At 43.2% G+C, this 24,656-nt stretch overlaps 1 protein-coding gene across 2 annotated transcripts in view; it reads left to right on the top strand.

Moving 5' to 3' along the window:
• Positions 1 to 24,656, top strand: part of LOC139754687 (uncharacterized) — a 622,261-nt gene that overhangs the window by 586,720 nt on the left and 10,885 nt on the right. For both annotated transcript variants that reach the window (XM_071672247.1, XM_071672246.1), the window contains 3 exons: positions 17,870 to 18,041; positions 21,126 to 21,269; positions 21,720 to 21,849. In XM_071672247.1, the coding sequence (XP_071528348.1) occupies positions 17,870 to 18,041; positions 21,126 to 21,269; positions 21,720 to 21,849 (446 nt within the window). The remainder of the gene's footprint in view (positions 1 to 17,869; positions 18,042 to 21,125; positions 21,270 to 21,719; positions 21,850 to 24,656) is intronic.

The raw sequence follows: 24,656 nt of genomic DNA, 5'->3' as shown, positions 1-24,656 counted from the left end.
TTTGAAATGGTTTGGTCACATGGAGAGAATGAGTGAGGAAAGATTGACCAAGAGGATATATGTGTCGGAGGTGGAGGGAACGAGGAGAAGAGGGAGACCAAATTGGAGGTGGAAAGATGGAGTGAAAAAGATTTTGTGTGATCGGGGCCTGAACATGCAGGAGGGTGAAAGGAGGGCAAGGAATAGAGTGAATTGGAGCGATGTGGTATACCGGGGTTGACGTGCTGTCAGTGGATTGAATCAAGGCATGTGAAGCGTCTGGGGTAAACCATGGAAAGCTGTGTAGGTATGTATATTTGCGTGTGTGGACGTATGTATATACATGTGTATGGGGGGGGTTGGGCCATTTCTTTCGTCTGTTTCCTTGCGCTACCTCGCAAACGCGGGAGACAGCGACAAAGTATAATAAATGTATATATATATATATATATATATATATATATATATATATATATATATATATATATATATATATATATATATATATATATAAATATATATATATATATATATGTATTTTCATACTATTCGCCATTTCCCGCATTAGCGAGGTAGGGTTGAGAACAGAGGACTGGGCCTTTGAGGGAATATCCTCACCTGGCCCCTTTCTCTGTTCCTTCTTATGGGGAAAAAAAAAAAAAGCGAGAGGGGAGGATTTCCATCCCCCCGCTCCCTCCCCTTTTAGTCGCCTTCTACGACACGCAGGGAATACGTGAGAAGTATTCTTTCTCCCCTATCCCCAGGGATATATATATATATATATATATATATATATATATATATATATATATATATATATATATATATATATATATATATATATATATATATATATATATATATATATAAATATATATATATATATATATATATATATATATATATATATATATATATATATATTTTTTTTTTTTTATATACTTTGTCGCTGTCTCCCGCGTTTGCGAGGTAGCGCAAGGAAACAGACGAAAGAAATGGCCCAACCCCCCCCCCCCCATACACATGTATATACTTACGTCCACACACGCAAATATACATACCTACACAGCTTTCCATGGTTTACCCCAGACGCTTCACATGCCTTGATTCAATCCACTGACAGCACGTCAGCCCCGGTATACCACATCGCTCCAATTCACTCTATTCCTTGCCCTCCTTTCACCCTCCTGCATGCTCAGGCCCCGATCACACAAAATCTTTTTCACTCCATCTTTCCACCTCCAATTTGGTCTCCCTCTTCTCCTTGTTCCCTCCACCTCCGACACATATATCCTCTTGGTCAATCTTTCCTCACTCATCCTCTCCATGTGCCCAAACCACTTCAAAACACCCTCTTCTGCTCTCTCAACCACGCTCTTTTTATTTCCACACATCTCTCTTACCCTTACGTTACTCACTCGATCAAACCACCTCACACCACACATTGTCCTCAAACATCTCATTTCCAGCACATCCATCCTCCTGCGCACAACTCTATCCATAGCCCACGCCTCGCAACCATACAACATTCTTGGAACCACTATTCCTTCAAACATACCCATTTTTGCTTTCCGAGATAATGTTCTCGACTTCCACACATTCTTCAAGGCCCCCAGAATTTTCGCCCCCTCCCCCACCCTATGATCCACTTCCGCTTCCATGGTTCCATCCGCTGCCAGATCCACTCCCAGATATCTAAATCACTTCACTTCCTCCAGTTTTTCTCCATTCAAACTCACCTCCCAATTGATTTGACCCTCAACCCTACTGTACCTAATAACCTTGCTCTTATTCACATTTACTCTTAACTTTCTTCTTCCACACACTTTACCAAACTCAGTCACCAGCTTCTGCAGTTTCTCACATGAATCAGCCACCAGCGCTGTGTCATCAGCGAAGAACAACTGACTCACTTCCCAAGCTCTCTCATCCCCAACAGACTTCATCCTTGCCCCCTTTCCAAAACTCTTGCATTTACCTCCCTAACAACCCCATATATATATATATATATATATAATATATTATATATATATATTATATATATATATTAATATATATATAATATATATATATATACACACACGTGCATGCACTTGGAGTAAACCTTGCTAAGAATATAGCATAAGCTCCAAGCTTTCGATTGTATCTCAAGGCTTTGTCAACACTACCAAGTATTAAAATCACTTCACTTCCTCCAGTTTTCTCCATTCAACTCACCTCCTCAATTGAACTGACCCTCAACCCTACTGACCTAATAACCTTCTCTATCCATTACTCTTACTTTCTTCTTCCCACTTTACAACTCTCCCAGCTTCTGCTTCTCACATGAAATCCACCGCGCTGTGACATCATCGTAAGAACAACTGACTCCTTCCCAAGCTCTCTCATCCACAGACTATCTTCCTCTTTCCAACGCTTGCATTACTCCTATACAACCCCATATATATATATATATATATATATATATATATATATATATATATATATATTATATATATATATATATATAATATTATATATATATATATATATACAACACGGTGCAGCATGATAGGGAAACTGCTAAGAATAAGCATACTCCAAGCTTTCATGTATCCCTCAAGGCTTTCAACTAAAGAGTTAAAACACTTCACTACTCAGGTGGTCAATTCACGACTACAGCCTAACTAACCTGTCCCTCACCCTGCTGACCTAATTACCTTTTTCTTCATTCACCCACTTTCCAAACGTTCCATCCTTGAAAGTGGCTTGAAATACATTACAAAGCTTGAGCTTCTACTTCGCTATTTTTCAAGCGAGATATCCATATTATAATATATATATATAATATATATATATATATATATATATATATATATATATATATATATATATATATATATATATATATATATATATATGGATTGGATAAGAAATCCCACTATTCCTGCGTGTCGTAGAAGGCGACTGAAAGGGGAGGGAGCGGGGGGCTGGAGATCCTCCCCTCTCGTTTTTTTTTTTTTTAACTTTCCAAAAGAAGGAACAGAGGTGGGGGGGGCAGGTGAGGATATTCCACAAAGGCCCAGTCCTCTGTTCTTAACGCTACCTCGCTAACGCGGGAAATGGCGAATAGTTTAAAAGATATATATATATATATATATATATATATATATATATATATATATATATATATATATATATATATATATGTTGAAAAGGATCACAATTTTGCGCATAATCAAGATATTCCTATGAGTCCACGGGGAAAATGAAACACGAAAAGTTCCCAAGTGCACTTTCGTGTAATAGTCACATCATCAGGGGAGACACAAGAGAGAAATATAACAGTCAGTTGATATACATCGAAGAGACGAAGCTAGGACGCCATTTGGTAAACATGTATAATATATATATATATATATATATATATATATATATATATATATATATATATATATATATATATATATATGGAAGCGGAAGTGGATCATAGGGTGGGGGAGGGGGCGAAAATCCTGGGGGCCTTGAAGAATGTGTGGAAGTCGAGAACATTATCTCGGAAAGCAAAAATGGGTATGTTTGAAGGAATAGTGGTTCCAAGAATGTTGTATGGTTGCGAGGCGTGGGCTATGGATAGAGTTGTGCGCAGGAGGATGGATGTGCTGGAAATGAGATGTTTGAGGACAATGTGTGGTGTGAGGTGGTTTGATCGAGTGAGTAACGTAAGGGTAAGAGAGATGTGTGGAAATAAAAAGAGCGTGGTTGAGAGAGCAGAAGAGGGTCTTTTGAAGTGGTTTGGGCACATGGAGAGGATGAGTGAGGAAAGATTGACCAAGAGGATATATGTGTCGGAGGTGGAGGGAACAAGGAGAAGAGGGAGACCAAATTGGAGGTGGAAAGATGGAGTGAAAAAGATTTTGTGTGATCGGGGCCTGAACATGCAGGAGGGTGAAAGAAGGGCAAGGAATAGAGTGAATTGGAGCGATGTGGTATACCGGGGTTGACGTGCTGTCAGTGGATTGAAGCAGGGCATGTGAAGCGTCTGGGGTAAACCATGGAAAACTGTGTAGGTATGTACATTTGCGTGTGTGGACGTATGTATATACATGTGTATGGGTGGGGGTTGGGCCATTTCTTTCGTCTGTTTCCTTGCGCTACCTCGCAAACGCGGGAGACAGCGACAAAGTATAATAAAAAAAAAAAAAATAATATATGTATATATATATATATATATATATATATATATATATATATATATATATATATATATATATATATATATATTGAATTAAATGCAGAGTAAAGCACGAACTTTACAAAATAATCACCGAAAAAGACAGTGGGTGGAGAGGTTCTACAGTCTCTACCCAAACAGTGGGACTGCAGTAAACTGATCCTGTTGTTGATGATGTTCTCGGTGGTTGGAACATTCGTGTTTTGGAGGCCGACTTTACAGGTTGTGTTGGGCTCGCTGAGGTTGTGGTGCCACCCTGCTACCGGGGTTGTTCTCCTACAGCAGGAGGTGACGGTGGTGAAACCGTTGCGGAAATATCTTCCCAGACTGTGGGATGGGTTACAGATGATGACTGGAGAGAGTTAGTGGGATCAGAGTGATGAGTGAGGGATCAAGGGCTGTGTCCACTCTCTCCCACTCCTTCTCTAATAGGCCCATGCTGTGTGGTGGGTAAGGAGGAAGACCACGAGCTATGTACATTTTACTGGCTTCAGGCGTAGGGTTACACGTGTCCTGAGTCCACGAAGAATGTAAAGACGACATCTGGAAGACTTGATAACGGTGGGTGCTGACGTGTTCCCTCCAGCTTAGTTTATCGTCCAAGTTGACAAGGAGAACCTTAATGGTGTAAACAGTCGAATGGAGCTAGGGCCTGTGGAGGCAGCTGGGGAGGAGAAGTGTGTGGTTGTTATTTGTGTGTTACTGGGAAAGTTTCGCACTCTTGTTCCCCTGTCTCTTAACCTTGTATATATGTACCGTGTCTTTACTTCTGTGTATGTACACACACACACACACACACACACACACACACACACACACACGCACACACACACACACATACACACACACACACACACACACACACACCAGCCTAAGCCATATACCCATTTAACAACTAGTTCCGAGGAGAGTATGACCACCTGGGTTGGGTGAAGGCCGAATGATGCTCCCAGTATTCGAATCATGTTGACTTCTAGCCAGTAACACCAGCCGCTACACTATACAGGCCCATGTGTGCGTGTGTATTTCTCAAGTTTTTTTGTATATGGGTATGACGGTACCTATTGTCTCTGGCCTGAGAAATATTTTCATATCAGCTGTCCTGTGTAAACCATAATGATCTTGTCTTCCATAGAAAAGTTGGTCAGGTGCTGCAGATGCCCCAATATCTCTCCCAGCTTTTGAAAATATTTCTGACCACTTTTCAAGAAGAAAAGAAAGAAAAAGACTTCAGTTAAGTGATTTTCTTGCTCCACATCGATCATTTCAGTGGCTTTACATTGTCGTAACTACCAAAAATTGTCATACTAACATCAATATTGAAACAATATAGATTTGAAAAGTATTTGTTTGTATGTTTTAAAGATCGGAAGTAAAGGTTTAGTTCTCTGTACAGTGATACAGAATCACGAAATTTTATGATGTAGTGACTGGTTCATATCTCAACCAACTCCCGAGTAATCTTAGATCCTACGTTTTCCCCATTGTTTTGATAACGTAATGGATGGATAAGCTGCGAGGGAATTAATTCAGAAACAATGATTTTATGCGTGTGTTACATACCTTAATCTATCTCCCAGGGAATCGCTCGAGCTGTATGGTAAATTCGTAATCCATGTGATACTTGATGATCGAGGAAGAATGGCTGACTCTTGGGGGAGTAACTCCAGTGTTAGGAGCTTCTGTCTACCTGTATTGAATTTTCGTAATGGCTGTTCTTCAGTTACTAATGACTCACTAATCAGTGGCAGGGAAGGCGTCTAATTATTCCTCTCTCGTATCCGTACGTGCGCAGGGATTCTAATTTACCCAACACTAAACTTCCGTCTCTTCCACTACCAATATGGCGCATGTGTTAACTATTGTTGTCAGACCTGATAATAGATATATACATATATATCGTAGCATGACCTAGCACGGGTCGTCGCTACTTCACATAGGCCCTTGACCTGAAACATCTGAGGATCGTTCGACGGGAAATGAAGCACCGGAGAGTAACCCTTGTAGGCAACTAGGCCACTTCAAATCACTTGACTAACCCTGCTGGACGTGTGTGTGTACACTGGCAGAGTAACCCGGGCAGTAGCTACAGTCTTAACGTAGAAGACATCTGGATTTACCTCGGATGAGGAAGTTGGACGCGTGACGGTTGCTGAGAACTGGACAGGAGGACAGAAGTAAAGTGGAAGTGGAGAACAATATCACCGTTGATGCACAATGGCCTCCCATGATCGCCATCTCCAGCAGAGGCTGCTGAAGGGGACATTCGCCCGGCAGGCGGGGGAGAGAGAGAGACCCCCCCCAAAGAGGGGGGGGGGTGGAGAGAAAGGCGAGACTGGGGTGAATATTGGCTTAGGATCCCAGGGGACGAATGGCTGCTGGTGACATGGTGCTGTCGCATATGGAACGTAGAGGTCGTCTTTACACGGGAGAGAAGACCCCGTACCATAGAGGGATTAGTAGATTCATATGTGTTCACAGGGAGAAAATGGGTGGTGTGGTGTGGTGTGGCAGGCGCGTATAGCAGGGAGGATAACCTGGGATCAGCCTCCTGGTGGGGCCGGAATAGGTATTGGCGAGCGTGGGAGAGGCGAGGGGGAAGGAGAGGTAAAAAAAAAAAACTGTTTTTTAGGCGTCAGATACAAACCTCCTGAGGAAAATGATAACAAAATGCTATACGGTGAAATGAAATCTGTCGTCAATAATGAGGAAGTTATCATTGAGGGTGACCATAGAAACAGGAGATCAAGAAGGAAATAGACCAGTTGGTTTACTTAAGACACTTTTTTGATCAGTTGATCAATGAATCGATTAAAAGTTAAAAACTTTTCAATCTTGCCGTCACCAGTGACAGATGTTGATCAGCTCCTGTTAGGTATAGGTGAGGCTTTGGGAAGTAGTGATCATGATGATATTAAACCAAAGGTAAATACAAGATTTTTAAATCAGTGACAACAAACTCTGTCGAAGCTCTGAGAAAACAAGACACCAAATACAGCCGGAGATGTGGAGTGTTTTTAGAATTAGATTGTTTCTTATCGAGAGTGAAAACGTTTCGAGAGGAATGAAAAGAGCCAATCCAAACTCAAACCTGCTTGAATGATTACGGAAATAGAACCTTATCGCCAGAAGAAAAAAATGCTTAAGAAATTCATGCAAATATAAAAAGATGGAAATCGTCAAGATCTGCTGGAATTACTGAGAGAAAGTAAAGAGTAAAAACCTGAATACGAAAAAGAATTTCCAATAATCTGAAAGATAGTCCCCAGGAATTCCTCAAATATATAAGACAGAAAAAGATGACCAGAATTATAAAACGAATGTGGTACGAGTGAATGATGACGACAAGGAGGTGGCCTTAGTACTGAACATATCCTCCAGCTCTGCATGTCATTGAAGGATAATCATCTGCACCTCAACCAGAAAAAGTGTTTCCAGGTCTAATCGTGACACACGAAGTACTGATACTCAAACACCAATGGCGTCAGATACAGATATCAACCGGTCCAGGTAATCGAACCCCAAGTTCGATCACTAGAGGAATGAAGATTGGAAACTGGCAAATGTCACTCCTATGTATAAGAAAGGATATAAGAAGATTGCCTTAATTACTGCCCGGTTAACCTCACGTCAACTCTAGGTGAAATGATAGGCAAAGTAACCAGAATCAAAATCGTCACATTTCAAGAAGTTTGATAGATGATACCAAACAACTAGCATGGTTTCCGCGACAGAAGATCGTGGCTAGCAAAGATATACGAAATTTTTTCATCGTTATACTTGGCAACTGATGCTCAAAAGTGCCTTCTGATATAATAACCTAAACTTTCGAAAGACATTTGGCAAAGTACCACACAGGAGACTTATGAATATCAATATCCCGTGAAATAGAGAAGAAACTATTTACATGGATTAGTGACTGATTCACCGACAGAAAAACGTGCAGTCTTCACTGGCGAAGCCTCTGACCAGCTGAACGTGACGAGTGGCGTGCCTCAGGGGTCGGTCCTTGGCCCTGTCCTTTTCACAATAGACATTAATGAACTAGAGCTGGGTCGCCAAAATACCTGATTATACAGAACTAGGAGATAGAGGTGTGAATGGACAGGACTACGAAACGAAGAGAGGGACCTTGGAGATGTTATTAGTAACAATGTGAAGCGTACGAAAGAGTGTCTAACTGTAAATTGAAAAAAAAAAAAAGAGGGAGAGTGTATAGGATGCTGGGTTTCACAGCAAGAAACATCGTGTACAAAACACCAGACACAGTTGTAACCCAGCTTAAAGCTGTAGTAACACCTCATACTGAATATCCAGTCCAGTTCTGGTCTACAAACTACAAAGAAAGATGAATAAAAAACTGGAGCACGTACAAAGTCGGCCGACGAAAGTGACTCCAGCTCTCAGCAATCTGGCGCATGAAAGGCGAAGAGGATTAGATGCCCTTTTCCTTAAGAAGCATCGACTCTGCGGTGGCCGAGGCAAGTTATCAAAAATCTGGATTGGATTCGACAACTTTGATCACGATGATCTTTCCGAAATACAAGGAAATTCAGTTACAGGAACAGATAGAAATAGAACTTAGAGATATAAGATATAAATTCTGACGTGGGAAATAATTCTCTATAAATGCCTTGAACAATATAATGATATACCGTCAAATGTTCTTAATGCAAGAACGGATTAGAAAATTCTTCATTATCTCAAGTGTCTACGAAATAAACCTAAAAAAAAAGAAACACGTCATTTCTTCGCTTCAATTTCTTTATCTCATTCCAGACCTTAAGAATATACTGAAGTGCAGTAGAGCATGGGAGATTACAGTGAGATGTAGTAAGCTTTCCCTTTTCATTCCATCCTGTTAAACTCCCTGTACACATACTTTACTAATATATATATATATATATATATATATATATATATATATATATATATATATATATATATATATTTCTTCTCATTCTTTTTCTTGCCGGCTGTTGTTACTGAAGGAAGTGGAGGATGAGGAGAAAGCCTTCCTACTGTTCCCTTTGTACCTCATCCTCTTAGATTAGGAAGACAAAGAATTAAGTCCAAAACCTAGATATAGGCCAAGAGGCCCTCTGCTCTCTCTCTCTCTCTCTCTCTCTCTCTCTCTATATATATATATATATATATATATATATATATATATATATATATATATATATATATATATATATATATATATATATATATATACTCTACCCATCGGCATCTCACCCCAGAAATACTTGGTTCCCTTTCAAGGTCATATATTACCTCTTGTAAGCATGTGTTGTCATGCTTGTGTCCTGCTGGCTAGGACGATGTTCTAGGGTACGCAGGTGGGAAGGCGATGGGGAACTCATCCAACAGAATCGTCTTTTTCAACATCTTGATATCACTAGACACCTGGAGGAAACGAGCTGTGATTGGTTGGGGCGAGGATTCAGCCGTGACGTCAAATACTGGGCTGCATCGTGGTTGGTCGATAATTCGGTGATTGTTAGAGAATGTTGGTCTAGTTGGTTGGTGAAGCACTTTCCCGGAAATTTGCTTGCTCCAGTAATAACCTTAATTAAGTTAATGTTTCAAATTACCGATCATCCCACGAAGTTAAAGTCTCGTTAGGGAGCCGGCGTCGGTCAACAGAGGTAGTTGCATGATGAGAAGTCTTGTGTTGAAGGTAAACTTTAATCCACCAAAGCTTTTCACACATTGTTATGGAGGGGAATATCTCCTGATGGAAACCCTGGCTGGCCCGCCCTCCCGCCCAGCAGCGAAGAAAGGGAACGCCCGCCAGCGAAACCATTTCCCAGCGCACAGGCCAATATCGACCCAGACCTGTTGCGTCTCTCTCTCTCTCTCTCTCTCTCTCTCTCTCTCTCTCTCTCTCTCTCTCTCTCTCTCTCTCTCTCTCTCTCTCTCTCTCTCTCTTCAGCCAGCCGAGCTATCTCCCTGACCACATCCCATTACTATGGACATCCCTGAAATACTGTGCGATCCGGTTTGAAAATTAAGACACAAAAATTCGTGTTTCCTTCTTGTTACTTGATATAGGAGGTTAAGTTGTATTGTTCCTGTTACCTGAATATTTTTTGTTACTTTATTACTTTTTCTATGACTTATACACACTACTGATTGTGTGCTTCACCTCTGAACCGACCCTTTTCCAATCGTCTGTAAGTTGCCTGTTGATTGGTTTTACAATTCGTTCAGGTTTATCTTCCAGTCATCTGTTATCCGCTGTCTTTATCTCAAGTTTCTGTTCCTCCTGATATTCATTTGTTTCTGACGTGGTTTAAGTTCGTCGCCTCGCCCTGCTCCCCGAGTCTCCAGTTCTTTCTAATGGTTTCTGGGCAAATAATGGTCGCCAATTTCTCTCACTTTTTCCCCCACCTTAGAGTGTTGTCTAATTCTGTTCTGTCACAACAAAGCAATTATATATTTCTTATCTTTCATTTGGTGATGAATTTTCTCCTGTTGCTCTTACCTGATGACCATCTCAGCATCATTATCGCCAAGACCAAGTGCTCCCGTGTGGCTGATGTGGTACAGGTGGCCAACGACTCTGTGGCGAATAACTTCGGTTCCATATCCAGCCAGAATGAAGGTACAACGCTCACATGAACCCGAAGGATGAGGAGAGAGCAAGAAGACGGGAATCAGACACCTGAAGGAAAATCGTTGGCGAAAAGAAGGGTAAAGTCCGTAATGCAAGCGGAAATTAGTTGGCAGAAGTTGGCAGCGAACCAACTTCCAACGACCTCTCGTTTATTCAATTTGGCGGGAGCGATTTTTGTTGTCGCTGGAAGTTCTACTTGATGATTTTGCTGGCGATCATTTGTTCTGCGTTCACTGTCATCACTCGATCAAAATTCACTGCTCTAGTTACAGAGAAAAGTATACCTTCTGAATATGTTGGTATGTTGTCGAGATGTGTTTGTGAGAGTGGGTTATCCCGGCCACGACTTTGAGTGGGTGATCCCGGCCTCGACTTTGAGTGGGTGATCCCGGCCTCGACTTTGAGTGGGTGATCCCGGCCTCGGATGAGAGTGGGTTATCCCGACCTCAACTGAGAGTGTGTTATCTCGACCTTGGCTGTGGTTCAGGTATGGTTAGCTTTGTCTCGTGTTTTGATGTGGCAATGTTTCTATAAGAGTGACGAGGATTAGAGTATTTAGTTCAGTTATTTTACCAAAGGGTGTGACATGAGGGCACGCCGTACGTTTTATATATATATATATATATATATATATATATATATATATATATATATATATATATATATATATATATATATATATATATATATAAATTATGTGTGTGTGTGTATATATATATATATATATATATATATATATATATATATATATATATATATATATATATATATATATATATATGTATATATATAAGTAAATGTACGTGGCGCAGCCTTCGTGCGAACAATTTAAACTGGACGGAATTTCTGAAATTAGATTTTTTCCAGAATGTTGACGTTATATAAATTTTGCTGATTGGATGAGCCTAAGTCCTGGTGGCTTTTTCTGTGGGGGAGTCACACCAATAAGTGAATTTCATTCTGTAACTGGTATGATTAATTTTGCAGGAATGAACCGAAAGTCATTTATCGGTAGGGCGCGGGTGTACCGATAATCTCTTAATTGATCATAGTTATTTTGATGATTACAGATGATTAAAGATAATCATTAAAGTTAGCATTTGATTCTCTTTCGTCTCACACATGACTTAGGATTTATATCTATTAGAAGAAATGTTTATTTTTCTATAAATATTCTCCAGTGGTTAGTTGCCATCATCCGCTACGAGGATGATGGCTCATGCCATTCATACCGTCAGACGACACCTGATCCTGCAGACACAAAGCAACATTACGAGTCCTGGGTAACACATATTCGTCAGTCGTTCTCTCTGGTAATGGTTGATGCTAGACTCATCTTCGTAACACTAGACTAGGGTGCGTGTTAGTGGAGGTTCGGTGCGTTTTTAGCGATGGTTGAGGTTCATGTTAGTGAGGACTGGGGTGTGTGATAAGTCTTTAAGTTGGGGTCCATGTTAGTTACGGCTGGGGATCATGTCTGTTACGGTTGGGGTCCGTGATAATGACTGCTGCAGCAGAAGGGCGTTGTGGTACTCCACGACCCCTGCTTTACCGAGAAATGAATTGACGTAACTCAGTATTGACATTCACAACCTGGGACATTTGACGACTGTATAGTCACATGCTGGACCGTAGGCCTACTGTTATGCCGGGCCGTAGACCTATTAGCGATGTGATTTGATGTTTTGAACAATGTAAAGTGATAGACTATGGGAGGAGATACGTTAACACTGCTAACGTCAAGAACAACAACACAGCTTTACTGGGTAACGTACAGAGGTGATATAGCCCAAGACAAGAAGCTACAGACGGTGCAGGATTATGGTAAGGAGAGCTCGAGTGAGGTGAGGTGAAATGTTGGAGGCAGTCTAAGCAGACGTCCCGTGGTGCTGCTGAAGATGCAGGAGGCCAGGAAGAGAAGCGTGGCTGCCGAGCCTTCGTGAAGCTTCTGTAGAAGGGAAGCGTGGCTCCTGCTGCAGGTTTGAGTGAACGGTGGCTCCCGTTTGTGCCTGTGCTGCAGGAGTGCCACGCGCGTTGGCCTCAGGTCTAGTAGCTTCAACTGCTTCTCGAGACAGGATGAGGTGAACTCCCACGCAAGTCCTGGCGAAGGGACCTTCAGGAGATAAGACACCACAGAACAAGCCAAGAAGATAGAAAGTCAGGAGTCACATGGTAGATTTCTACTCACGAAGGAGGTCCCTTGAAGGGCTCCCAGCGTCTTGAGCGCTTGACGGAGCGCTTGTGATCTTAGGCTGTTTGACCGAGTGTGTGACTGCCTCGATGATGCCTGGGTATATGAGGGCGGCCATAATCAGATCACAAGAGCGATCGTTGGGAGGATCAGATGGCCTTTTGGAGAAAGATAGTCATAATCGACTGGTGAATACCCGAAGGAGCTTTCATCATTAAGGTGGAAGGTGTTGGCTCTAACGTCACTTCGCTGCGTGACCCAGACGCGGTCACCAGCTAAGCCACACGGAGTGGGATGCCAAGCCCATGACAGCCGCATCCGCTGGGGACGACGAGGACAGGTGAGGAGGTCACACGACATAACATACCACCTCATCAAGTCACTATCAGTTACGACATTAGGAAGAATGTTGCTACAGCTTATTACTATATAGTAGACCGAGGTAAGGATGATGATTGATGGCTGACGTGTAGCTTTGCAATGCATGACCCAGTGTGATAACCAGACCCAGTCCCATGGTATATATGGACCTCCCATCCCTGTCTGTGTCTTGCTATTGACATATAAACAAGACTCGAGCCCCCCGGGACAAGGTCCACCGACGACCCACAATAACGCGCTAGGAAGGACGGGTGGGGGGGGGGGGTAGGGAGGGCAGGACAGATGCTGTGTTTACATTTCCATGTTGACACACGCGGTGTGTTCCCATTCCCTGTATCCTGCCCCCAACCCCGCCACCTCTCTCTCTCTCTCTCTCTCTCTCTCTCTCTCTCTCTCTCTCTCTCTCTCTCTCTCTCTCTCTCTCTCTCTCTCTCTCTCTCTCTCTCTCTCTCTCTCTCTCTCTCTCTCTCTCTCTCTCTCACATTCATACCATCCTTTTCACACCGCCCACGGGCTATTTCATCCACTCCTCCTCTCTCCCTCCCGTGTCGTGAGCGAGGGTCGGGTCGTTGTGCTCATACCATTTCATCCGGTCAATTTTTCGGTTCCATTTTTCTGACGATGTCGAGCATAAGCGTGTTACTGTGTGCCATGGCGAGAGTGTTTTACACTGGTGTCGCCCCGTCTCTTTACCATTATCATACACCAGCAGCGTTCACTAGACTCCGTATTTTTAGCGCGATCACATCATCATTAATGGACGAAAAGCAGTAGATCATGGAGGAACTTTTCACCCTTGTAGTAGTCCATCTTTCCCTGCTTCTGGATACAGCGCAGCTTTAATAGTTGCAGGAGCCGCGTGGAAAAGGATCCAAGGGTAATGTAATTACAGGGATTGAAATTGCAGATCCCAGCTTATGCAGTGTCCCATCACTGACCGACCCAAAAGGGGAGGTTGAACGGCTGGATTCACCTGGAGCAGGTTGCCCTATCGGGGACTCGAACCCTGGCCCGTTAGATTAGTGGTCGCAACGCTAATCACAGCACTGCAAAGGTTCGTATGTGTGTGTGTGTGTGTGTGTGTGTGTGTGTGTGTGTGTGTGTGGGTGTGTGTCTGTGTCTGTGTAAGTCATGTAGTTCACTATACATCAGTGCTAATGGATCCATAACCTTGAGTGCACAAGTTGTGAGGGTGCTGCTCAGGTCTCCTCCTGCCTTGCACATAGTCACCTGGTGAGGCTGAACGTAACACGTGACATAGATCTCACAGACAGGTCAATACACAAGTGTTCGTTTCTCCTGATTCTAAAATCTGATTTTTTATTCACCTCTTTGAACAGCCATAATATATTTTGAGCCTAAAGTAATTCTTATGCTGATAAAATCTTATATTTCTAATTTTCTTTATTCCTTTTACGTTTGATGATGTGATATGCAGATTAGTTTTTAGGTGAGACGAACACTTCCATTGTGTAGCGGTTAGCGTTACTGGCCGTGACGCATTCACGGGCCAACCAGGGTCGAGCCCAAATTTTCGAATTCTGGTTTCGGCAGTCGATCCACATTCAACCCAGCTGTTCATCCACCTCTAGGGGTTGGTCGATGAAACGGATACCTGGTTCAGGCTACGGTTTATGTATATATATATATATATATATATATATATATATATATATATATATATATATATATATATATATATATATATATATATATATATATATATATATATATATATATATATATATATTCAATTATTCATTATACTTAACTGCTGTTTCCCGCGTCAGCGAGGTAGTGCAAGGAAACAGAAGAAGAATGGCCCAACTACACACATACGTATGTGTACATACATAAACGCCCATGCACGCACATATGCATACATATACATTACAACGTATAAATACATATACATACACAGACATATGCATATGTACACATGTATATATTCATATTTGTTGCCTTCATCCATTCCGTCGCCACCCCGCCACACAAGAAATAGCATCCCCCCACTAATTCCTAGCGAGGTAGCGCTAGGAAAAAACAAAAGGCCACATTTGTTCACACTCAGTCTCTAGCTGTCATGTGTAATGCACCGAAACCACAGCTCCCTATCCATATCTGCATTCCTGCATGCCACACGCTGGCCCACTTGGGAACGATTCACTGGTGCTGTACTCGCCCCACAGTTAACCTAGCTGTTCATCCTCCCCTCGGAGCTGGTCGATGGTTGGGTACCTGACTTAGACTGATGTGTGTGTGTGTGTGTGTGTGTGTGTGTGTGTGTGCACATAGGAGTAAAGACATGGTACACATATACAAGGTTAATACACGGGGCAACACTAGTGTGAAACTCTCTCCCCGTAACAGACAAATCGTACCCACATATATTCATACGTACATATATATATGTAGATATTTCGTCATACGGCAGATATTTCGTAATACGTTGTAGTCTTGTGGCTACTTGGAGAAGCTTTGCGTCAGCGGGATCGTGTCATTCGCTGATATCGATCCAGGGCAGTGGAGGGAGGCTGCTGCTCGCTCCTGACTGGCTGCAGGCCGGGCTGTAGCCCGTGATGTGGGCCGGCATAATAGTCAAGCTGGAGGCTGAGCTGTAAGCTAAGTGTAGGCCGGGGGTACAGGACGGGGTGCAGGCCTGGTGAGGTACAGTTCGGCCGCAAGCACACACACACACACACACCTCACTAAAACTCCAGTCGTTGAGGAGAAACACGAGGGTGGTACAGGCCCGACGCCAGAGTCAACTAATCCTATCCTACATTATTGTGTTCTCGCAAGAACTACATCCAAACAGCCTGGGGGATTACGGACTGAGCCAGTGGTCTCAGTCATCATCAGGGTCGACACTGAGCCAGTGGTCCCAGTCATCATCTGGGTCGACACTGAGCTAGTGGTCCCAGTCATCATCAGGGTCAACACTGAGCCAGTGGTCCCAGTCATCATCAGGGTCAACACTGAGCCAGTGGTCCCAGTCATCATCTGGGTCGACACTGAGCTAGTGGTCCCAGTCATCATCAGGGTCGACACTGAGCTAGTGGTCCCAGTCATCATCTGGGTCAACTCTGAGCCAGTGGTCCCAGTCATCATCAGGGTCAACACTGAGCCAGTGGTCCCAGTCATCATCAGGGTCAACACTGAGCTAGTGGTCCCAGTCTTCATCAGGGTCAACACTGAGCCAGTGGTCTCAGTCTTCATCAGGGTCGACACTGAGCTAGTGGTCCCAGTCATCATCAGGGTCAACACTGAGCCAGTGGTCCCACTCATCATCAGGGTCAACGCTGAGCCAGTGGTCCCAGTCATCATCAGGGTCGACACTGAGCTAGTGGTCCCAGTCATCATCAGGGTCAACACTGAGCCAGTGGTCCCAGTCATCATCTGGGTCGACGCTGAGCTAGTGGTCCCAGTCATCATCTGGGTCGACGCTGAGCTAGTGGTCCCAGTCATCATCAGGGTCAACACTGAGCCAGTGGTCCCAGTCATCATCAGGGTCGACGGTGAGCTAGTGGTCCCAGTCATCATCAGGGACCAGAACAGCTTAAAACGTGAATCTATATTCCTGCCAGTATTTCCTTCATCTTCCCCTATCCCTGTGACCTTTCCACCTTTACAAGTCAAATCTACAAACACCAGAGGCGCTCCCATCAATGTCATCATTCTTTTCAGCTTTACCTCATTTTCCTATCACTCAAGATGGCCATTATTAGTGCATATTCTCCCTATGTCATGGCGACCAGTGCTATATATATATATATATATATATATATATATATATATTCAAACCATTCGCCATTTCCCGCATTAGCAAGGTAGCGCCAAGAACAGAGGACCGGGCCTCTGAGGGAACATCCTCACCTGGCCCCCTTCTCTGTTCCTTCCTTTGGAAAATTAAAAAAAAAAAACAAGAGGGGAGGATTAGTGCATATATATATATATATATATATATATATATATATATATATATATATATATATATATATATATATATATATATATATATATATATATATATATATATATATATATATATATATATATATATATATATATATATATATATATATATATATATATATATATATATATATATATATATCCCTGGGGATAGGGGAGAAAGAATACTTCCCACGTATTCCCTGCGTGTCGTAGAAGGCGACTAAAAGGGGAGGGAGCGGGTGGCTGGAATCCTCCCCTCTCTTTTTTTTTTTTAATTTTCCAAAAGAAGGAACAGAGAAGGGGGCCAGGTGAGGATATTCCCTCAAAGGCCCAGCCCTCTGTTCTTAACGTTACCTCGCTAACGCGGGAAATGGCGAACAGTATGAAAGATATATATATATATATATATATATATATATATATATATATATATATATATATATATATATATATATATATATATATATATGAAGAGAAAATATGAATATATATCCTAATGTGTATGTATATGTTTGTGTTGCAGGAGAACGTACTGCTGAAGCAGCGAGGCAGCAGCAGTATTCGCATCATAGACTTCGGGTCCTCCTGCTACGTTCACCAGAGAGTCTACACCTACATCCAAAGTCGCTTCTACCGCTCCCCGGAGGTCATCCTTGGCCTTCCATACGGCCTCCCCATCGACATGTGGAGTCTAGGTATGCAGTAAAGGTATACTGGGGGTAGGGAGGTGTGGCGTCACGCGGTCGGGAGGACCCTGAATGGTCGGGAAGAGAGTACTAGGAGGGAGATGAGGTAATGTTACTGTGGTTGTTGTATAGAGACAGTTAGACGTGATGGGCAGTTACGGGATGATGATGGGAAGACAGAAGTAGACTGGGTAATGGGCAGACGATGGAATCAGATGGTTAGTGAGTAGATGATGAGGTCAGGTTGATGCTGGGTAGATGGAGTGAAAGGAAGGAGCAGATTCAGGTGTTTTTACACACTAAGATGAAAACAATACCTTGCAGGATTTATACGCATGAAGAAAATCTTTTTAGAAGATTTAGAAGGTAGAATGAGCGTGAATATGTCATGCTTCCCATTACCAAAGACATACATTCCTCCACCTTTTGTTATGAACGGAAGATTATGATTAAAAACTCAGCTTCCGCCTCGCAACTTACCACGTCCATATTTCTCCTGATGTGGAAGGATGATATAGTGATTCCTTCTTGTTCCCATAAAGAAGATGAGACGTGTTAATCAATGTTGGTACGTTACCACAACAACATGGTCAGGGCGAGAGCAGTGGTTATAAAGGTAACATGACCTTATAGTGATTGATTAAAAGAATGATTTAGTACGGGAGAGTAGATGGTGATCTTGCTTAATTTTGAACATAATGACAGTGTTGCTATGATAAAAAATGTTCTGGGAGCTTATTCCATGCGTCAGTAATGTCGTTAGTGATGGTATAGTTCGTGTTTTCCAGATTAACTCGGTGACCTCTAAGATTTAGTCCAATTTCTATCGTTGGTAGAACTGGAGCGACTGTCAAGAAATTTTCATTATCGACGTTGTTGAATCCTTTAATGATCTTGAGCTACTATTGTATCTTGTCTAACTAGAGAGAACAAGTTCAGTTGTCGCAGTTTGTCCTCATATGGTTTGTTATGTAAGGAAGGAATCAACTTAGTTGTTCGTAACTGCACTCCTTCCAATGTAAGGATATCCGCACGTAGGTAGGAGGCCTAGAACTGCACTGCATTTTCGAGGTGGGGTCCATCTAGACTTAAGTATAGTGGTAATATCACATCGTATTCGCCTTCATGGCAGCATCGTTAGCATGCTGGGAGAATATGAAGTTGTTGGAGATAGTGACCCTTAGAGCCCCCACACAAGAGGTGTCCTTGATCTTGTGGCACATCAGTTCAGAATCGAACTTCTGGTTGAGCCTTCCCACTTGCATTTCTCATTATCTAGACTACGACGAGTGAATCACGTCCTATAAAGTGAACATCAAAACTCCGTATTCTCTTAATGAAGCGTGGTCACGCCAGTTGGGCTCAGATCCTATTCGTCGAAAACGAACGCTTTAACGTTTCCCTTTCAGGTCTTTCTGGGAAAAGTTACGCGTTCCCCGAAGCCTCACCCAAACATTACAGAGAGCCTCTGCCCACGCGGCATATTAGCTTCATTATACTTCCCTATCCTCATTATATGATACTTTACCTAACGATCAGTTGTGCCGGGACACAAGGGAACCACTTCCTCATCCACCGTAAGAGTTTAACCTCAAGATGTGTTGCGTTTATTTTCTTCCTTTCTTTTTGGTCCTTCGGTAACCGTTCTTCACGACGGCCTTCGTCATAAAGTAGCCTGTTACCTGGTTGCTGTGCGTCAGGGTCGTCCCTCAACACGAGCTAATGAGATGACCTGAGTTAGTGTTCATCTCTGTTGTTGTGAATGTTACCGGTGGAAGCCAAGATGAAACTCATTATGGAGTTACGCTGCCACTCACGCCCCCAACATCAGACCACTCCTCCACTATCAACAAATTATGGATTTTTCGCTAAAGTTATCGTCATTTGAGTCTGGAGAAAATATTAGTTCAAGTCACGTTCCATTGCGCCAAACTTTCTCACTCGATTTAAGTGATTTCGTTGTAAGATTCAAGTTCCCCTCCCACACACCCCCCACACCCCACTACACCCCACTGTGGGGGTCGTGCTCGTGCCTGTTGCTGGTGGTGGTGGTGGTGGGGACTGATGACCTACTGGTGGTGGTGGTGGTGGTTGGGACTGATGACCTGCTGGTAGTGGTGGTGGGGACTGATGACCTGCTGATGATGGTGGTGGTGGGGACTGATGACCTACTGGAGGTGTTGGTGGTGGTGGGGACTGATGACCTGCTGGTGGTGGTGGTGGGGACTGATGACCTGCTGGTGGTGGTGGTGGTGGGGACTGATGAACTGCTGGTGGTGGTGGTGGTGGGGACTGATGATCTGCTGGTGGTGGTGGTAGTGGGGACTGATGACCTACTGGTGATGGCGATGGTGATGGGGACTGATGACCTGCTGGTGGTGGTGGTGGTGGTGGGGTCTCATGACCTGCTTGTGGTGGTGGTGGGGACTGATGACCTGCTGGAGGTGGTGGTGGTGGGGACTGATGACCTGCTGGAGGTGGTGGTGGTGGGGACTGATGACCTGGTGGTGGTGGTGGTGGTGGTGGTGGGGACTGATGACCTCTTACAGTGGACAACGGTCTTAAGTGCCCAGCCTTTACTTCCCACAGGAAACTTCCTACTGATTTCTATGATTGTTTACGTAGGCTAAGCTTGCACACACACACACACACACACACACACACACACACACACACACACACACACAGTTTGATATTGTATGTGTTTAACTCCTATAAAGAAAGACGTCTGCTGGCCTCTCCTCATTATTAATGTGTTGCTGTGTTATACCACCACACAGTAGTACCCGATATCTCTAGTGCATAGATTCTCTGACCAGCTCTACAGGAGATGTGTACAACTAGACTTACTCCATCCTGTACAACTTTACTGTTCACTGCCAACAACACTCCTTACATATCACTCGTGTCTCTTCACTGCCAACAACACTTGTGGGTTATTCCCCCCTAACTGAACTCGTGCGCCATATGTACAATATTACGTCTGAGATAACCAGGCTGTAGGTTAGTGTAGGTGGCCCACAAGGAGAAGAAACAGTCAGTAATGCAGCCATCGTTATTTTTTTGATTTACTGAAAGATATGTCGTCCGCAGGCTGCATCCTGGCTGAGCTGTACACCGGCTACCCGCTCTTCCCTGGCGAGAACGAAGTGGAGCAGCTGGCGTGCATCATGGAGGTGCTCTCCCTCCCTCCCCAGCACCTTCTCATCGCAGCCTCCAGACGCAGGCTTTTCTTTGGTAGGCTCAGAGAGAGAGAGAGAGAGAGAGAGAGAGAGAGAGAGAGAGAGAGAGAGAGAGAGAGAGAGAGAGAGAGAGAGTAGAGAGTGGAGTGAATGTCAGAGTGGTGTTTATGTACAGGTATACAAGCTCCTTCTTCCCACCTCCACAGTATCGAGGACACAGGTGGTTGTGACGACCAGGTCCCGTCAGGTTGCCTGGTCACCATCTGTGTATGGTTCCCTGCTGCCGTCCACCCTGATCATATGTGTAACAAATGTTCTTCATCATGGTTGTTTAGAGTTAAGATCTGTTCACCTCACCATTCCCTTCCCTGGTCTCTCTATCTTACTTCCATCGCTACAATCTCCTTTCGTCTCCATCTTGCTTGTAACGTTTCACACTATGTTCCCAACTTCTCCCCTCCGGTCAACCTACTGACCTGTACTGACCTCGTCACCTTTCCGGCAGACTCCAAGGGCAACCCACGTTGTGTGACCAACAGCAAAGGCAAGAAGCGTCGGCCGGGCTCCCGCGACCTGGCCTCCGTCCTTAAGTGTTCCGACACACACTTCGTCCACTTCATCGCTCGCTGCCTCGAGTGAGTCTTTCCTGGCTACTTTGTTGTAGTAGTAGTAGTAGTAGTGACAATGGAAGCAGCAGTAGCAGTTGAAGTTGTAGAAGTAGCATCAGTAGATTACACTGTGAATGAAAAGTCACCTTTGGCTTGGCTGTGCCGTGTTCAGTTGATGTAACACGTCTTGACTCGAAAGAAGTCCATCATGTGTGCAGCACAGCCTTCAAACTGCAGGAACCCTGGAGATGGGATCCTGAGGTCATGTGATAACAAAATGATGTATATTACTCCATGCAACCTTCCCTATCACACACTGTTTAGTGTTCACACTGTAGAATAACGTTTTCCTGTAATTTATTCCTGGTGAAAATGTTCGCCTTCATACACATCCAGGCCCAGCAGACCTTTCCATGATTTACCCCGCACGCTGCAAATGCCTTGATTCAACCCATTGACAGCACATCGGCCCCAGTACAGCCATATCGTTCCAATTCACTCTATCCCATGCATGCTTTTCATTCTTTTGCACGTTCAGGCTCCGGTAGTTCAAAACTTTTTCATCACATTCTTCCATCTCCAGTTTGGTCTCCTGTTTCTCCTTGTTCCCTCCACTTATGACATTTATATCCTCTTGGCAACCTCTCCTCACTTATTCTCTCCATATATTCATACCTTTTGCCACATCCAATTCAGCTATATCAACCAATATCTTTTTATTGTCATACCTCTCACCTTTTCATCACTTACTCGATTAAACCACCTCACACCACATATTGTCCTCATTTATAACACATCTACCCTCCTCCTCACAGCCTCATCTACAGCCCATGCCTCCCAGCCTTATGATATTGTTGGAACTACTATTCCTTTGAACATACCCATTTTTGCTGTCCAAGATAAGGTTCTTTTCACACATTCTTCTGCGCTCCCAAAATCTCCGTCCCCCTCCCCACAGAGTGAGTCACTTCCGCTTCCATGGTTCTATTCGCTGTCATGTCCACTCTCAGGTATGTAAAACACTTCACTTTTTCCAATTTTTCTCCACTCAGACTCACTCACAAGTAACCTGTCCCTCAACCCTACTTCACCTAATAACCTTGCTTCTGTTGACATTTACTCGCAAATTCTTATTTCCACACACTTCCAAACTCAGTCAACATCTGCAATTTCTCACTCGAATCAGCCACTAGTGCTATATCATCAGCAAACAACAACTGACACTTCCCAGGTCTTCTCAACCCCCACAGTCTGCATACTCGCCCTTCTCTCCAAGAATCTTGCATTAACCTCCCTCACCACCCCATCCATAAACAACCATGGTGACATCATAACCCCCACCACCATCCCCCCGGCCGCAGACCAACCTTCACTTGGAAAATTCACTTTCATCACTTTCTACTCTCTCTCTCTCTCTCTCTCTCTCTCTCTCTCTCTCTCTCTCTCTCTCTCTCTCTCTCTCTCTCTCTCTCTCTCTCTCTCTCTCTCTCTCTCTCTCTCTCTCTCTCTCTCTCTCTTCGCGCACCACCCCGACCAAAACACCCTACGTCCGCCACTCTATCATCAACACATTCAGCAGTCCTTCAAAATACTCAGTCCATCTCCTCACTTCATCAGTTCCTGTTACCACTTTCCCATTTGCCCCCTTCACCGATGCTCCCATTTGTTCTCTTATTCCTTCACACTATCAATCTCCTTCCAAAACAACGTATCCTCCCTGAGGTTTACTGACTCTTGCTCACCCCAAACCTCACTTGCCCTGTTTTTCAATCTATGCACCTTCCTCTTGACCTTATGCCTCTTTCTCATATACATTTCCCAATCACTTGCACTCTTTCCCAGTAAGTAGCGCTCCTATACTTCTCTTTTCTCCTTCAATTGTAACTTTACTTAGTCTTCCCATCACTCACTACCCTTTCTTACCTTCCCACCTCCCATCTTACACATGCCACAATCCTCCCTCCCACATGCCAGCACTGCTTCTTCAATCCTCCCGTCCCTCATCCATCTCCCTAGCTTCGTTTAATTCTCACCGTTTTACCATTCTTTGTGGTTGTCTTTAACAGATAACATGCAAGGACTGCAATAGAGTTTACCTGGGACAAAGTGGAAACGAACTTAATTTAAGAATAAAGAAGCATCAGTAGAGTGTTCGAGATGGACAAGATTCAAACACTCTATTCCTACATATACAAGGCTTCAATCACCCTACTGATGGCCAATACTCAGAAATAGTGTATCATGTCATTCAGTTGCGGAAAGAAATATCATAGAATCTATAGTGTTATCAACATAGTTTTCATAACTATCTCAAATTCAGTTCAGGCATGTAAGATTAGATCCTTTTATAAACAAAAGAATCGTCAACATGTACAAGCTTATAAGCTAATCCATTACCTGACACTTGCCTCTGATCACCCAGCCCTTTCCTATGTTCATCTGACACCTATCTTTGGTTATCACATTTCTTAACTGACATTCCAGCCAAAACCTCACCTAATGACGTCATTCGCTTTACACTTCAAATATATATATATATATATATATATATATATATATATATATATATATATATATATATATATATATATATATATATATATATATATATATATATATATATATATATATATGTTCATTGATTGTTTGATTGTTTGGTTGATTTACTATTCTTGATCGCCGTTTTTCGCGTCAGCGAGGTAACGCCAGGATACACTCATATATGAAAGAATGGCCCAACCCACCCACATACACATGTATATACATAAACGCCCGCACACGCACATATATATACCTATACATTTCAACGTATACATACATATACATACACAGAC

The sequence above is a fragment of the Panulirus ornatus genome, chromosome 17 (assembly GCF_036320965.1).
Source record: "Panulirus ornatus isolate Po-2019 chromosome 17, ASM3632096v1, whole genome shotgun sequence".
NCBI lineage: Eukaryota > Metazoa > Arthropoda > Malacostraca > Decapoda > Palinuridae > Panulirus > Panulirus ornatus.
The sequence above is the reverse complement of the archived record's forward strand: the minus strand, read 5'-3'. Positions and strand labels throughout refer to the sequence as shown.